Source organism: Artemia franciscana, chromosome 4 (genome assembly GCF_032884065.1).
Source record: "Artemia franciscana chromosome 4, ASM3288406v1, whole genome shotgun sequence".
NCBI classification, from domain to species: domain Eukaryota; kingdom Metazoa; phylum Arthropoda; class Branchiopoda; order Anostraca; family Artemiidae; genus Artemia; species Artemia franciscana.
This window is the reverse complement of record NC_088866.1, coordinates 27,115,226-27,132,486: the sequence shown is the minus strand read 5'-3', so window position 1 is coordinate 27,132,486 and position 17,261 is coordinate 27,115,226. Positions and strand designations below refer to the sequence as shown.

General features: G+C 36.3%; 1 protein-coding gene and 1 non-coding gene across 4 annotated transcripts in view; one reads left to right on the top strand and one right to left on the bottom strand.

Annotated features, from left to right (window-relative positions):
- The window catches only part of LOC136026233 (transmembrane protein 245-like), a 136,060-nt gene that overhangs the window by 99,452 nt on the left and 19,347 nt on the right, over window positions 1–17,261 (bottom strand). For all 3 annotated transcript variants that reach the window (XM_065702576.1, XM_065702579.1, XM_065702578.1), the window contains exons 4-5: window positions 15,601–15,746; window positions 4,291–4,487 (exon numbers count right to left, since the gene is read on the bottom strand). In XM_065702576.1, the coding sequence (XP_065558648.1) occupies window positions 4,291–4,487; window positions 15,601–15,746 (343 nt within the window). The remainder of the gene's footprint in view (window positions 1–4,290; window positions 4,488–15,600; window positions 15,747–17,261) is intronic.
- On the top strand, window positions 13,015–13,086 carry Trnae-cuc (transfer RNA glutamic acid (anticodon CUC)). The gene has a single exon. It is a non-coding gene; the product is annotated as a tRNA-Glu (tRNA).

Sequence of the window (17,261 nt, the reverse complement as noted above, 5' to 3'; positions counted from 1 at the left end):
TAAGTTAATTCGTAAGTTACGTATATTTTTTTACCAATGAAAATGTTTGTAAAAAATTAAAAGTTCTAGTTGCTTTTTTAAGTAGTCAAAAAATTGGAGGGCGGATAGGCCTCATCCCTCGCTCCTTTTTTCTCAAAATCTTCCGATTAATTGCAATTAATTAATATGCAAGTTTAATTTTAATTATTTATATGCGGGGACCCAAGATCAAAACATGCATTAATTCAAAAACGTCCAGAAATTAAATAAAAAAACAAGTTTTTTTAAATGAAAGTAAGGAGCAACATTAAAACTTAAAACGAACAGAAATTACTCCGCATATGAAAGGAGCTTTTCCTCCTCAATGCTCCGCTCTTTACGCTAAAGTTTCGTACTGTTTTAAACAGTACCCTCTTCAACGCCCTGCTCTTTACGCTAAAGTTTGACTCTTTCTCTCAACTCTACTTTTTAAAAGAGTAAAAACTTTAGCGCAAAGAGGAGGGCGTTGAAAAGGGAACAGCCCCTTTCATAAACGGGGTAACTCTTAACTAGTTTGACTCTTTCTCTTAACTCTATTTTTAAAACAGAAAGAAACTTTAGCGTAAAGAGCGGGGCGTTGAGGAGAAAAAGCCCCTTTCATATACGGAGTAATTTCTGTTCGTTTTAAGTTTTAATGTTGCTCCTTACTTTCATTTAAAAAAACTTGTTTTTTTATTTAATTATTAGTAAAGACGGTGGGAGCTGTGAAGATGTTAAAAGTAGAATAGCCAAGTCTCAGGGTGTTTTTTTTTTTTCGTAATTAAAAAAAGCTCGGAAGAATAGAAAGATAAGTCTGTAAACCAGGATTAGAATATTGGAAGGTTCAGTGATGACTTTGTCAAATATGGCTCTGAAGCATGGACGCTCCGAAAAGTGGATGAAGATTTACTGGATGTTTTCCAGAGAAATTATCTACGGATTGTTCTGGGTACCCAGCTGACTGATCGTATTTCAAACAGTAGGCTGTACGAAAAGTGTGGCACAATCCCGCTTTCTGGGTCTATAATGAAAGAAAGATTGAGATGGTTAGGGCACGTTGTGAGGATGAAGGATGACAGATTGCCGAAGATTGTTCTTTTCGGCCAACCGTCTAGGGCTAAACGGAAAGCAGGTCGTTCTCGTCTGGGGTGGGAAGATGTCATAAAGAAAGATTTAAAGGAAATGGAAGTTTCTTAGGAGGATATAAAGAGGGAGGCTTTGAATACATTGGGACAGAGGAGCGTGCGTAGCTGTGTTAGCCTCAGGCGGCTTCGCGCTGCGGTGAGTTGTTAGTAGTAGTAGTAGTAGCAATAACTAATCTCAGAACTGTAACGTTGAAAAAAACGTGCAAACCAACAGCATTAGTGGTAAATCACCTCACTTGTATAGTAGATTATTTTCGTATTGTAAAACTTCACAATGACATAAAGTCATAAACCTCAAAACTGGCACCGGTGTCAACGTAATAGCCATTTGTGTACAGGTAGAGGGTAGCGTACACCACCAGACAAGCAAAATAGTTGTAGGCTACGGTTATAACCTAAGATGTGTATTCTAAAACTATTAGGAAGATCTCGGATCGGGGGTAAATCCCCATAACTATTGCTACACATCGGTAGAATTCAATGCGTCTTTTATATCGGCAGTACCACTATCCTGCCTATCGGCAGGACCGCACACCCCGAATAGACCACTTGAAACCTATTACGTTCCCTACCAGATCCATAGAATGTGGCAAAAATGAATTCTCGTAATGTACACATAAACTTATATCCTCAGTCTCACACGATACGCAACTTCAGAAAATTGACAAAACAAACTAATGTCTGAGACCAAAGACGGGAGTGATCGATCAGTTCAAATAACACAGTTTAAAAAAACAATGATTGGAGCATAACCTGTAAGTGAGGCTCTTGGCTGGTTTCCCGATACAGCCCAAATCCAAGGAAAAATATGACTTATCCTAACGAATTTTAAAGCTACCAAATTTTTAAGAACTTAGCTAGGGCTGACTGGGCAATACAACCAACTACCACGTGATCATTTAAGAAGAGAAAAAGGAAATTACGAAAGGAGAACTACAAGGGTTTATAAAAGAAAAGGGAATTTAGAAAAAGAGGGGGGACATTTCTTGGAAGAATAATTGGGTATCCTACAACATGCAGCATATGACAGGATGTTATAAATACTATACAGCAGGGAACAGCAATGTCGCCGAAAAAATCAGATCAGTCAGTTGGTTTGGGATGGTCACAAGTAAGTATCAAAATTCTTCTGCCTAAAGATACACGACTACATCTTAATACTGCAGTCAATATTATATGTAGTCAATAAATTTTATTAAAATACAAATTTTATAAATGGTTTAGTAAGTATACCCTGTTTTGTCTCAGTGTTCGGGCATTGGGCAGTAACAATCAGAAAAGAAATACTTTTTAGAGGAGAAAGATTTATAATTTTGGGGCAAGGAGGCAAACCATTTTTCATCCCTTCCTTAAAAAAGAATCCACGCTACTCTTTTCTTCTTCGTTACGTTTGTTCTCAAAGACTAGCTATAAATGATCTCTTAGACAGGATGCCTTCCTCTGAATCGCATTCCTGCAGCTACTCAATAATACTAATCGCGAAACTACGCCATTGTGATGTATGTTTTTTTATACTTATAATCCCTGCATAACCGCATGGAGACAAATTTTCTTATCCTCAAATATAACGAAAAGAAAGGAAATATGGACAAATTATTTGTCTTATACTAAAATGCGCATCGAGAACTAAAAGTAGATGTGTCAACTAGAAAATGGTGTAAGCCTTCGTCGACAAAGATGACCCTGGTCTAACAACCAAATATTATTTTCGAGTCTAAATTACCTGACCTTTAATCCAAATTCTTTCTTTTTCAATACGAATATTAAAGTTGAGATTGTTAACTCCTCCAAACCTTTTAAATGGTATAAATATATCACAAAAAAAAGCTCAAAACCTACAATGTCATCTTATCGATCCTATTTGGTTTTATGAAGCTATCTATCTTTTTCATAATCATACTCCTACAGATAGACACAGCTAAAAATAAGAAAAGGTACACCAGCCAGTAGAAGCACATAGTCCTTCATCCCCGAAGACGACCTTGGTCATACAACAAATCCTTAGTTATAACTCTATCACTTGTCTTTAAATTCTGTTTTCCCAATTCTTTTGAGCAGCTAAAAGGTAAACTACATTGTAGAAGTCTCTAATTCCTTAAGCAAGAAGATGACCATGTTCTAACGATCTATTCTTACTTAAAACTCTCGAAGGCGGGCTTAAGACCGAGATTTTCTTACCCTCAAACCCAGGGGAAGTCAATAATAGGCATACCAACTAGCAAAAGGGGCCAGAGCTCCTTACAAAGATGACGAAGGAATAACGGCGAATAGTTACCTGCAAGTCCCTCAATTTTCTGATTGAACCACATTTTTTTGTGTGTGTGTACTATAACACTAAAGCTGTCAACCCCCTAAGAAATTTTAAAATGGTGTAGAGCATGAATAATTTTTTGCACAAAAAACTGAAGTCGTATACTTCAACCAGCTCTCAAGGACTATTGATCATCGTTGAAAAAATGATGTATCTCTCTTGCTTCAAAAGTTTATTTTCTTGCCACGGGTCAGCTTTCTAATATCACTACTTAGAAAGAAGTAAAGGGAAAGCTCTAGCTTCTTTAATGATGGCGTCAGCTAACCGTAACACATATTAAGCGCTTTTCGGTTTTAGACACCTTCAATCTGCAGCCGGTGCCTGCTTGCTGGAAAAGAGCTTCCCATTCGAAAGCGAAAAAATGGTTCAATGGAACAAAAGCTTGACTGTATAACTTAAAAGTGTGTTCTCCGAAATAGAATATAAAATTCCATTTCAACTCACACCAATTAGGCTTCGGCTTAATTACGGAAGCGAGAGCTTGGAACAAAAATTAAAACGTCGAACCTACAATTGCAGCTACAGTTACAATGAAATAAAAATAGTAAAAAGGGTAGAACCTTTAATAAGGCACAAGAAGAGAAACAAAAACAGAATTTTGTAGAAAAAACCTAGGTCATATTTTTTCTACAAGGCCAAGGTCCCAGCACTATAATAAGAGGGAGACTCCTTTAAGAACAGCCAAGTTTTTTTTTATTTTACAAAAAATTATAATTTTTACGTTTTAACGCTCCATTTTTGCACGCAATTGATTAGTGACGCTGTGGACAGCCCTATATATTTTAGACTAATCCCATTAACAACAAAAACAAAATGTTTAAATGTGTAACAGCTTACTTGTTTTCTTCGCTAGGAACAAAACAACCAGAAGTGGGATGAGGCGAAGCAGAGACGGATACTTGTAAAGCTGAACAAAGACACAAAGAAACGAAACATAATATATGAATGACCAACTGTCTGCGCGACCCTCATTCCGTGCTGCTACATTTGCCTCTGCATGGAGACCATCAAAACTACTGCCAAAAGGATTTTTCCTGCAAAAATGTTGAAATTAACAGAAACTAATATTACAGTTTTCCTTAAAGAAGAAAAAAATTATGCCTAGGTCAAAGGCTAATGCACAGGCAAATGTTTTACTAATTGTAAGGCTTCAGGAGGGATATTAGGCCCAGTACTTACCCATACGAAACCCTAATAACCTTTCTTGCATCATTTGTTGTAGCGCCACATGCAACGTAGTATAGAACGAATTCTAACCAAAAATTTTAGAACTGGGTTGGAAAAACGAAAATACCAAAAGAGTAAGAATCGTCATTTCAAGCGGATTCCAAAATAGGTTGACCCCCCCCCCGAAAAAGGTGTCAGATCAAAAGTCAACATAGCCGAAAACTCCATATAGGAGAATTTAAGTCCTCCATCTTGAGGAACAAGGAAAATTACTTTTTCACATGGGAAGCAGTCTCTTCCGTGGTTTATTAAGTTATTTCTGACCTTCACCTAAATTACGGAACCGAATATTCGGAAAATATTTAGTAAATTATGGAACACAGAAAGGAGAGCAACTCGTTTGGATTAATTCTCATGCTGAAAAAGGAACATTCAATTATATTCGACATTTTCCTCAAATTAAATTAAAAAAAAAAACAAGTTTTCTTAACTGAAAATAAGGAGCAACATTAAAACTTAAAACAAACAGCAATTATTCCGTATATGAAAAGGGCTGTCCCCTCCTCAAAGCCCCACTCTTTCTGCTAAAGATCGCCTCTCTGTCACAAATATATTGTTTTAAAATAACAAAAACTTTAATGTTAAAAGAGGGGGTTGAGGAGGGGAAAGCCACTTTCATATACGGAATAATTTCTGTTCGTTTTAAATTTTAAAGTCGCTCCTTGCTTTCAGCTAAAAAAACTTCTTTTTTTCATTTAATTTTTGAAAGTTTTTCAACTAATGCAGGTTCGAATTTGGCTTACCGTACATGAACAATTAAGACAGAATTTGCATATTAATCTTGGAAAAGTTTCCCCCGTGTAGAATTTCCTCTCGAAATTTCACCTCCAGGAAGTACTCTCCCAGTGTGAAAATCTCACGGCATAAAACCAAAATTATTTATTATGTTTATGAGGGGGCTGTTACCTCAAACAATGTCTGGAAATCTGGCTCCTCCATTCATGGAAAGTTCTATCCCCTCACGGGCCTCCAGGAAGGAGGTCCGTGGTATCCCGTTCACCTCCAGTAAGTACTCTCCCAGTGTGAAAACCTCACGGCATAAAACCAAAATTATTTATTATGTTTATGAGGGGGTTGTTACCTCATACAATGTCGGGAAATCTGGCTCCTCCATCCATGGAAAATTCTATCCCTTCATGTAAAGTTCTTTCCACATAAAATACCCACCCACCATCGGGAAAATCCCACCCCAGACAATTCCATTTTACCTGAGAAGTACTTCCGGAAAATTTTCTTGCCGACAGTTCCGCTTGAATTTTTTTTCTTAGCTCGCATTCATTTTAAAAAGACTTAAATTTTTGATCGTTTTAAAACTATGCCAGAAATCCAATGAAAATTCTTCTCACAAATAATTCTTCCCTAGTAGAAAAGAGTTCTAGCATAAAGTTCCCTCTGGGAATTTATCCTGTGAAAACTCACCCACAAAAAATTTCTCCCGTGGAAAGTACCCCCACCTATGGAAAGATACTCCAGACACTTCCAACCCGGTAAATATTTCCCCTTAATATCTCCAAATGCAAAATTGAGTCGGCAAAGAGAAAGCAAGACAAATAAAAAGAATGTTTTATAGGAATCTTGGCAAATTCCCCCAGTGTAAAATTTCCCTTGGAAAGTCAATCCCCCCGGAAATTCCCTCCCCATGGAAAGTTATTCCCGTAAAGAATCCCCTAACAAAAATTCTCTCCCTCCCCGGAAAAATGTATACTTTCCAGTAAGAAATGCTGTACGTAAACAATGGGCAAATTTTCTGACTTACAAACCTATCCCCAGGGGCTGTGGGGTTATGTTATCCTCAAAGACATAGTTACTGGCTTTTCAATTATGCTAAACAAAATGGCTATCTCAGAATTTTGATCAGATGAATTTTAGGAAAATAGCTGGGTGGGAGGGGGGCCAGTTGCCATCCAATTTTTTTGGTCACTTAAAAAGGGCACTAGAACTTTTTATTTCCATAAAAATGAGTCCCTTCCCGATATTCTAAGACTATTGGGTCGATGCAACCACCCCTGAGAAAAACAAATAAACACGCATCCGTGATCTTTCTTCTGGCAAAAAATCCAAATTCCCCATTTTTGCAGATGGAAGCTTGATACTTCTACAACAGGTTTCTCGAATACGCTGAATGTGATGGTTTGATTTTCAATAATATTCCTTGACTTTTATGGGGTGTGTGCCCCCCTTTTCGAAAATCAGGCAAATTTTCTCAGGCTCGTAGCTTTTGATTCGTAACACTAAACTTGATAATTCTTATATATTTGGAATCAACATAATAAGCCAATTCTTTTGATATATCTATTGCTATCAAAATTCAGTTTTTTTTTTAAATTTTCGGTTACTATTGAGCCACATCGCTCCTTACTAACAGTTCATTACAACGAACTGTTTGACATACTAACCGTCGCTGTCACATTTTTCGAAATAATAAATATAGGATCATTAATTAGATAGGAAAAGACAATCATTAATTTAAAAAAAAAATCGTTAAACTTCATTCCTGATTATACAAAAAAAAGAAATAACAAAACTGAAATTAGCGCCTTACAGAAAACAAATCAAACAGTTCGTGGTAAGGAACTGTAGTAAGGAGTAATCCAGCTCAATAGTAACCGAAACTCTAAAAACCGGATTTTTGTACCAATAGTTACATAAAAGAATCGCATTTTAATGCTGATTTTAAATATATAAGTTTCATCAAGTTTAGTCTTACCCATCAAAAGTTAAAAGCTTGAGAAAATTTATCTTGTTTTAGAAAATAGGGGAAGCACCCCCTAAAAGTCATAGAATCTTAGCGAAAACCACACCATCAAATTCAGCGTATCAGATAACCCTACTGTAGAAGTTTCAAGCTCCTATCAACAAAAATATGGAATTTTGTACTTTTTGCCAGCAGACAAATCACTGATGCGTGTTTATTTGTTTTTTTTTTCCCAGGGGTGGTCGTATGGACCCAGTTGTCCTAGAATGTGGTGAGAGAGCTTATTCTAACGGAAATTGAAAGTTCTAGTTCCCTTTTTAAGTGACCAAAAAATTGGAGGGCACCTAGGCCCCCTTCCACGCACATTTTTCCCAAAGTCACTGGATAAATATTTTGAGCTAGCCATTCTGTTCACCTTAGTCGAAAACCTAATAACTATGTCTTTGGGGACGACTTAATCCCCCACAGTCCCCGGGGGAAGGGCTGCCAGTTACAAACTTTGACCATTGTTTACATATAGTAATTGTTAATTATGAAGTGCACAGACGTTTTAGGGGGACTTTTTCGCGTTGGGTTGGGGTGGGTGGGGGGAGGAGGTTACGTGGGAGGATCTTTCCATGGAGGAATTTTCATGAGGCAAGAAAATTTCCATTAAGGAGGTGTACGATTTTCTAGCATTAGCAAAAAAAAAAAAAAAACAATGAGAAAATAAATATTTTTTTCAACTGGAAGTAATGAACACCATTAAAACTTAAAACAAACACAAAATATTACGTATATAAGGTGGTTCGTCTCCTCCATAGTGCCTTGCTCTTTACGCTAAAGTATTTTCAGTATTTTCAACTATTTATTCTAAGGCTATTGTGATTCAGGGGTTATTCTTAAAGATTTGGGACAAAATTCAAGCTTTAGTGTAATAAACAAGGTATTGGCGAGGGGGCGAACCCTATCATATACGTAATAAAAATACACAAATATAGAAGTTCGTTACGTATCTTAATTCGTAACGTGCGTATGTTTATGACAAACAAAAATGTTCGTGAAAAAAATATAGTTGCAATTTTAAGTAGCCGAAAATTGGGGGGGGGGGCGACTAGGCCTCCTCTCCCATCCCTTTTTTTATCAAAATCTACTACTACTACTACTAATAACTCACTGCAGCACCAAGCCGCCTGAGGCCAACACAGCTACGGACGCTCCTCCTCCAACCTAATCTAAATCTGTCATCCTTCATCCGTAGAACGTGGCCTAGCCATCTCAACCTTTCTTTCATTATAGACCCAGAAAGCGGGATTGAACCACACTTTTCGTACAACCTACTGTTTGAAATACGATCAGTCAGCCGGGTACCCAGAACAATCCGTAGGCAATTTCTCTGGAAAACATCCAGTAAATTTTCATCTGCTTTTTGGAGTGCCCATGCTTCAGAGTCATATTTGACCACTGTCATCACTGTAGCATCCAATATTCTAATCTTGTCTGTCTTAATCTTGTTTGTAGACTTATCTTTCTATTCTTCCAAACTTTTTTAACTGTGAAAAAACACCCTGAGCCTTAGATATTCTACTTTTAACATCTTCACTGCTCCCACCATCTTTACTAATAATACTACCAAGATAACTGAAGCTCCCAACCTGATCAATCTTTTCGTTACCTAATGTCACTTGTCCATTTTCACTTATTCCTACCCTTAGTGACTTAGTCTTCTTAACATTAATTTTTAAGCCTATTTTAGCACCCTGAACTCGTAAAACCTCTAAAAATTCATTCATTTTGCTCAGACTTTCATCTAATATGTTTAAATCATCAGCATAATCTAAGTCCAGGAGCGTTCTTCCTCCCCATTTGATTCCATGGTCTCCAATTGCCTTTCCTGTGCTCCTTAAGACGAAGTCCATCAAAATGATCCACATAAAGCGGGATAGAACACAACCCTGCTTAACTCCTGATTTAATGCAAAACCAGTTTTATCAAAATCATCCGCTCAAAACTGTGAGAAAGCCATTTAGCCAAAAAAAAATAATATGCACATTTCACTTTAATTATTCATGTGCGGTGAGCCAAAATCAAAATATGTTAAAAAACGTTCAGAAATTAAATTAAAAAATTTTTTTTTTAGCTGCAAGGAAAACGAACAGAAATTATTCCGTATATAAAAGGGGTAGTTCCCTCCTCAACGCTTCGCTCTTTACACTAAAGTTTTCTATTGTTTTAAAAAGTAGAGTTGTAAGAAAGAGTCAAACTTTAGCGTAAAGAGCGGGGTGTTGAGAAGGGGACAGCCCCTTTCATATACAGAATAATTTCTGTTCGTTTTAAGTTTTAATGTCGCTCCTTACTTGCAGTTAAATAAACTCGTTTTTTTAATTTAATTATATTAAAATATGTTCTTTTGCACTTACAACATTAAAAATAAAATATAGAGTGTAGCTTCGATGTGTTTGACACTATTTTTCATATCCGTTCTGAGTCGTGTGTGACTCGGTCTTGGAGACCGAATTTCAAATCTGTTCTGAAGATGTTCTAAGTCGTTTGTGACTCGAGTCGCAGCAGTCTATGACTCTGATACTGGACTTACCATATTCCTGGATTTTTGTAAATAAAACTATCTTTGTACAACAACGACTTTGAGTGGTTAGCCTGCGACTGGTTGTTATTTTGTGAGCACCATTTGGTAAGCCAAACTCATACCAACCAAGTATCACAATTTGTTCTTTCCTATGACCGTCCAATACACATATAGTTGTCAGTAAAGCACAAATGACGCAGTAGCCTAAGATTTAGACTTTTACAGTTAGGGATGGGAGCAGTAACCAAACTCTTGTTTTTAGATATTGTTGTTCGTTTTAACCTTGATTTGCATATTCAATTTAATTTTCACTCCTTGCAAGATTTATTTGTTCACTTATATTAGTGCCTATTGTACGTTTGGGTTACTATGATTGTTTATTTACTTAAAGTTCGTTTAGGATTTCATCTGTTCTTTATAAGCAATTTTTGGTCGTTCTGAGTTTGAATTATTATAGGAATTGTTTCTGCTAATCTTAAGTTTAACACGACCTTTACTTCTCATTGAAAAACTTCTTTTCTGGAAAGTTTTTTAATCAATTATAATACACGTATAATTATAGTATAATTACAATTATAGCGCTCTTCTGAAGGAACCAATGTAATAACAAAAGAATTGTACCATCCGCTCTCAATGCTCTTTCAAACATGATGGTCACTAGTGGGACAATTACCGCCCGTCTCATCAAGTGGTTCCAGATATAATAGTAAATAATGTATTCATCCATTGTCTTTCCGAAGGACAGCAAACTTTCAGAAATCACATACAAGAGGTGACCCATGCCGAGGGTGACAAAAGTGGGCCAAGTGTAGCGGAACTATGACAGGTGTTGCAGGGACTGTGTCACGTCTAGCAGATCCGTGCGACACACGAGGTACTCCGAGTTAAATACTAGGTGGCGAAAAGAGGGCGACCCCTCGTGTTTTTCAAAGCTTGAATCATCGCATCCCTTCATTAATAAGCTATTCTATTTTACTCTGTTTAATTATGTCACGTCATTGCCAACGAATGACAACAGCTGGATATATATATATATATATATATATATATATATATATATATATATATATATATATATATATATATATATATATATATATATATATATATATATATATATATATATATATATATATATATATATATATATATATATATATATATATATATATATATATATATATATACCCAGCTCTAAATGGGTACCTGGAGAAATCTGGGGAAGGTAAACAGGAAGGGTGTGCGAAAGCACAGGATGGCTGGCCCCCAACCCCCCATTGCACTTCCTGGCTGAAGGGCCAAGAAACGGAGATCAGCACCGCCGGTAAGGACTGTAAAGTCTAATGCCGTATCCTTTACCTATATATATATATATATATATATATATATATATATATATATATATATATATATATATATATATATATATATATATATATATATATATGCCATGGATATTCTGTGGTAGCCACAACACTGTGCCGGGTAGAGAATTTAGAGTGGCGAAACCCTATATAGGCCAGTGTATTCTCCTGATGAGCCCATATGTTGGGTGATGCCTCTGAATTATTTGTCTATATTATTTTTTCTATTGTTTCGTAAATGACGACTTATACTTATTGACGACATGACTGCCTGTCCATGGATTATTCTTTATGGTTGATTGTGTGTGGCTATGCTGTTTGACCTATGTGATTGTATGGATGAGTAGGGTTAAGGCCTCATTCAAGTGCTGGTCTATATTAATCACTAATTTAGGAAAACGGTCTTCCTTTTCTCCTTCTGTCTCTCTCTTTTTTTTTTCTTTTTTGTTGTGTGTGTTTGTGCTGTTGCATTGGTGATTTCTCTTTTCATGATATATATATATATATATATATATATATATATATATATACATATATATATATATATATATATATATATATATATATATATATATATATATATATATATATATATATATAAATAAGTTGTAAGTTTGTGTGTTTGTCCATGTTTTGTGTTTGTCCGCATGTGTGTTTGTTTGTCCGCATATGACGTCATTATAAGTATATAAGGCTTTGCATATGACGTCAAAGGCTTTGTATATGTCATCATTTTAAGTATAGAAGAAGGCGATTCAAAGAAAAATTTTTGTATAAATCTTACAATGACAGAAGAAACAGCCGAGGAAGCTGCTCAAAGAGTTAATTCAAAGAGAAATTTTAGTATAAATCCTACAATGGCAGGAGAAACAGCCGAGGAAGCTGCTCAAAGAGTGAATGCCAAAAGGCTTGCGGCTAATAGAGAAAGTAAGAAAAGAAAGCGTGCCGAGGAATCACAAGAACAGCGTGAAAACAGGCTTGCGTCTCAAAGAGGAATTACCAAAAAAATCGTGCCGAGGAATTACAAGGACAACGTGAAAACAGGCTTGCGTCTCAAAGAGAAATTACCAAAAAAAATCGTGCCGAGGAATCACAGAACAACGTGAAAACAGGCTCGCGGCTCAAAGACATAATACCAAAAGAAAGCGTGCCATAGTATATTAAATACGTAAACTAACCATTGTTGTATTTAGTATATGCTATGCTTTACCCCCCAACCCCACCCCTAATGTGCGAATATATGATAACTCCATAACGGTGAGTTTGCGGTAGTTTTGCAAGAGAGAAAAGATGTTCAAAAAGTTAAAATGCATCTATTAACAATAGTTTCATGACCCAAAACTATTGTTCAGGTAATATCAACATTGACCTATTTTTATTTATTTGGGGTTTATTCCAGGGGCTGGTCTAGAGCAAATCATGGGGAGATCCAATTTGACAAGGGCGTCAACGAGCAAAATCTGGGGGGAATGTTACAAAGATGTCGATAATTGACCAAATTGACAGATTTATTCTAAAAAAGAGTAAAAAAAAGAAAGAAAAGCAGAATAAGAGGATACCAAGAAAAACTAGGGGTGAGTAGCCCCCACCCACCCCCACCCCCACCCACCCCCTGGATCCGCCAGTGGTTTACTGATTATGGAAATTCCACGAGTGCCAATTACATCGATTCAATTTGAAAAACAAAAAGATAAAATTAACATTATAACTCCGGTATGGTCTAGGGGTTAGGATAGCTGGCTCTCACCCAGCAGGCCCGGGTTCGATTCCCGGTACCGGAAATTTTTCATTTTTTCATTACATTTTTTCTAAAAGAAGAAAAAAATAAACACAAACAACAAAGGATTAATGATAAAATATGTTTAACTTTTTTATCCAGAGCAAGCTTGACACCTTAGGGCTCAAGAAATGTCTTTAATATTGTTAATTTTATAGACATGGATACTTTCTCTTTAATTTTTTTTAAGACAAACAAAGCCAGATCCCACTGAAAAAAAACATTCACGATTTGTATATTTTTCTCCAGTGATTGGGGAAGGGAGTCTTAGCCCTATCATAAGACTAAACCTCAAAATATCCGAAAAAAGAGCCTCTGACGAAAGATAGAAAGAGGCGCCTTTGCTTTCATTTCTTTCGTGGGTTTCAGGTCAGTGTGAACGAGTTTTTTTCGGGAATGAGGGAATAATAAAAAAAAAATCCGGGGAAAGGGAGGAGCAATAATAAAAAAAATTAAGAAAGTAATAAGGCAACAAAAACATGCAACTTTGTGTTACTCTTCAAAGGTTTTGAATGTCTACCAAAGAACTGCTTGTTCTTGATTAATTAATATTAAGCCACAATGAAAGGGGTTTCTTTCGTGGGAGATCTTCAACCGGTGCATACGTTGTGTATCATGTGGGTAGTTTATGGTACCACCCCTGTTCTTCGAAATAAATTTTTTCCTTGAGAATACCTGAAAACGGCCGGATATAATTACTCTGCATTTTGAAATCACCAGTTTTATTGACATTGAAATTGCAAGGGAGCGATTTTTCAACCTGTCAAATTTTCTATTTGAATCTCATTTGGGAAAATCCGGAATTCTGAATCGATTCAACTCGAGAAATCATAAACTGAATACATTATTATTACTGTAGTCAAGCATAATTCTGAGTTTATCCACAAGTGTGAATAAACTTTATCCCCAAGTTCAATAGAGTTTATATTACAATTATTTTCGTAGGTTTCTCACTGGCAAAGAGCTCTCAATGGTTGAAAGTGATGCCATACGATTATAGCGCCAATAGCAAAATTGCAAGCCAAACATCTGCAAACTCCGGAGTATGCTGCCTTCTTTTTCGCAATGATTAAACTAATTAATATGGCCATTAATCCTAGCATAATAAAAGACTATGCTTATACACTTACCGGCAGGGGCAGTTTGGGAGGGCAGAAGGGGCACTTGCCCAATTTTAGGGGCGCAATGTTTTAAGTATATAATTTAACGGGTACAATCATTTTTAAATTCTATTTTTATGAAGATAAAGATGAGAGCGAAGTTGGCAGGAAGAACAAGGACATAGAATCCGAAATTTTAATTTTTCCTTATCTTCATCACCATTCCTTAAAAATAAAAGTAAGTATCAATAATAGTTGTTACACAAACTTAAAGATATGAAAAAAAATCAACACCGACACATTTCCTTAAAGAAACCTACGGAGTGCTAGAATTAATTGTCCAATACGAAGATGAAAGGGTTTTCGCAAACGCAAGATTTGCCTATGAAAGATAGTTAACCATTGTAATGTTGTCGGCCAGTAATGAGCGGTCGTTTACCCTAGGCATTAGATCCTCCTGAGACAGACCTGGCAGATAGGGCACGTACGAAACCTTGCCAGACATCAAAGAGCTGAGCTGCAGCCCTGACATTCTCCCTCTGTGGTTGAAAAGACATCTCCCAACTACTCAGATTACGTTTATACTATCGTCGCAAGGTATGTCTTGGACGACCTCCTTTTTTTCAGGGCAGCACTCATAAAATATTCATAGGAGTTGATCCTCTAGTATACGAAGGACGTGACCAAGGTACGTCCATTTCCTACGTTTCAGAAGGCCAACCAGAATAAAAAAAAAAGGCCAAGCAAAGGAAAAACATGGCACCCCTGAATGAAGAAAGAAAAGTTGATGGGAAAAGACTCAAAGAGATTAGAAATTCGATGTAATCGAGTTTAGAAGTGAAGCCCGAAAAAACTTGGAATGGATGAAGAGCGCGCACAGTTGCATTAGCCTTAAGCACTTACTGTTTTGATATGTTTGTCACAAGAAATAATAGCTTATTCAACTGTTCAACTTCTATGGAAAAACAATCATAATTTTTAGCCTTATGTAGGCTACCAGCAGATCGATAAATTTTTCGGAAGAATTTTCTTTGGTAAATGTGAAATTCATTTTTTAAATTTCAGGTTGCCAAAGATTATGATTTTCACCAATCTAGATGGCCAAGAAAAAATGCTAAACCAGACAAACCAGAAAAAGGCCAAGGCCAGATGCCCAGCCAGAGCAGAAAAGAGCGAAGACTAAAGAAAAAAAAAACAGGGAACCCCTGAATAAAGAAAGTAAAGTTGATAAGAAAAGGCCCAAAAGGGTTAGGAACTACATGCAACTCGAGTTTAGGAATGAAGCCCAAAAAAGGGTGGGGTGGATGGAGAGCGTACACAGTTGCGGTGACCGTAGGTGCCTTGATGTTTCGATAAGTTTGTCACAAGCAATAGCAGTATTACTCGACTGTTCAATTTCAAAGAATAGAAATTCATACCTTTTAGACTTGTTCCCCAGTGGATTGACAACTTCGTCATCTTTGGTATCTGAAACATGTTTTTTGGCAACTTCTTCTAGCATGACCCTACTATCAATCAAGCGATCTTCTTCAACTGAGTTGGGTGACTCATTTTTTGATTGAGCCTATAAGAAGACAAGAAACTGAAAAGACTTGACCATTAGACGTCTGAAGCCATCTTTGCGGCTTCTTTTTTAATTTGTTTTTATTACTAACTTTTTTCGCCTGCAATATGTAAAGCGGTTCTTTTTATTCGTTTAGCATTGAGGGTTTTTATTTGATTTATTATTTTTGACTTCTTTTGTAAATTTAGTTTTTTACAATAATTAGCACAGATGACGGAATGACATAGATTCTTATCGAAATAGTTGCTTTTTCTTTAATATTCCATTTCAGCGGCTATACTATTCCCTCGCTATTTTTTTTTTTTCTGAACTGGAATAACTTCAAGAATCGCAATCCTATACCCTTCTCAACGCCTATCCTTCTTTATCATCTACAGAAACATAAACAACAAAGAAGCCAGTTCGGCTTAAGAACTTTCGTACACAAACATCCACAAGCCCTCCTTTACAATGTCTAAGGCTCAATTACAAACCACCGTAAAGAATTTTCACATGCCTCAAATGAATCAACTCAGAAAAATGAAGCTCTGAAAAATTTATATAAACCGTTTATCTTGTGTTAACTATGTGCAGCTTTAGGAACGAATGCAGCATTGCGCAGCATTATCCCCTCTGAAACTTCAGAGTTCAATAAATAGTTTTCTGATAATTTTAAATTGATTCGCTAAATCTGAGTTCCCATTAAATGACGGATTTTTGGCACCCTTTGGACAAGAATGGTCGTTTCGTGCCAGAAAATGGCGAAGATTCACTTTGCTATGAAACAATCTATTTTGCTGCTTAAAAAGGCCCCTAAGACTATCAGTTACCTCCTTAATGAGTCTTCTCCAGCAAATCTAGGACCGCTGGTTCAATTCGATCATCCCTGGAAAAAAAACACAAAAAAAGGCGAAATTTCACATTTTTTGTGTAGGAGCCGAAAAACTTTACAATAAGGGTTTCTTTGGTAAGCTTAATATAATATAATCAATACTTTCATCAAAATCACTCGCCCAAATGAGGGTGTTTGCCTCCTTTTTTGGAAAAAACAAACGCGTATTTCCAGTCTCGTAACTTTTGACCGGTAACTTTAAATCTAATGAATTTTACATATTTACAACCATCACAAAGAACTAACTTTTTTCTGTGTATATATTGTTACCGAAACTCCTTTTTCTAAGAGTATTGGTTACTACTATCAGTGCTCGTTCCTTACTCAAGATTCATTACCACGAACTATTTGACTAATACTTCGTGTCCTTCAATATAGGGGGTGTATCCCACTCCTTATGCTAGGTATTCAGGTACTTAAGTATCGAACACTCCTGGTGGAAGCAATACTGCTTGTCACAACTATGGCTTTTTTACACCAAGTATACATAAAGGGTTTTTACCCTCTCAGACCTTACCAGTGTAAAGGATGAAGCTTAACAACCTGTATGAGCCATTTACCTCTTAGCCACAATTTGAACTGAGCACAAAAAGCACACACCAAAATGTTTTCATATGATAAAGTTTTTACCAAAGAGTATTGGT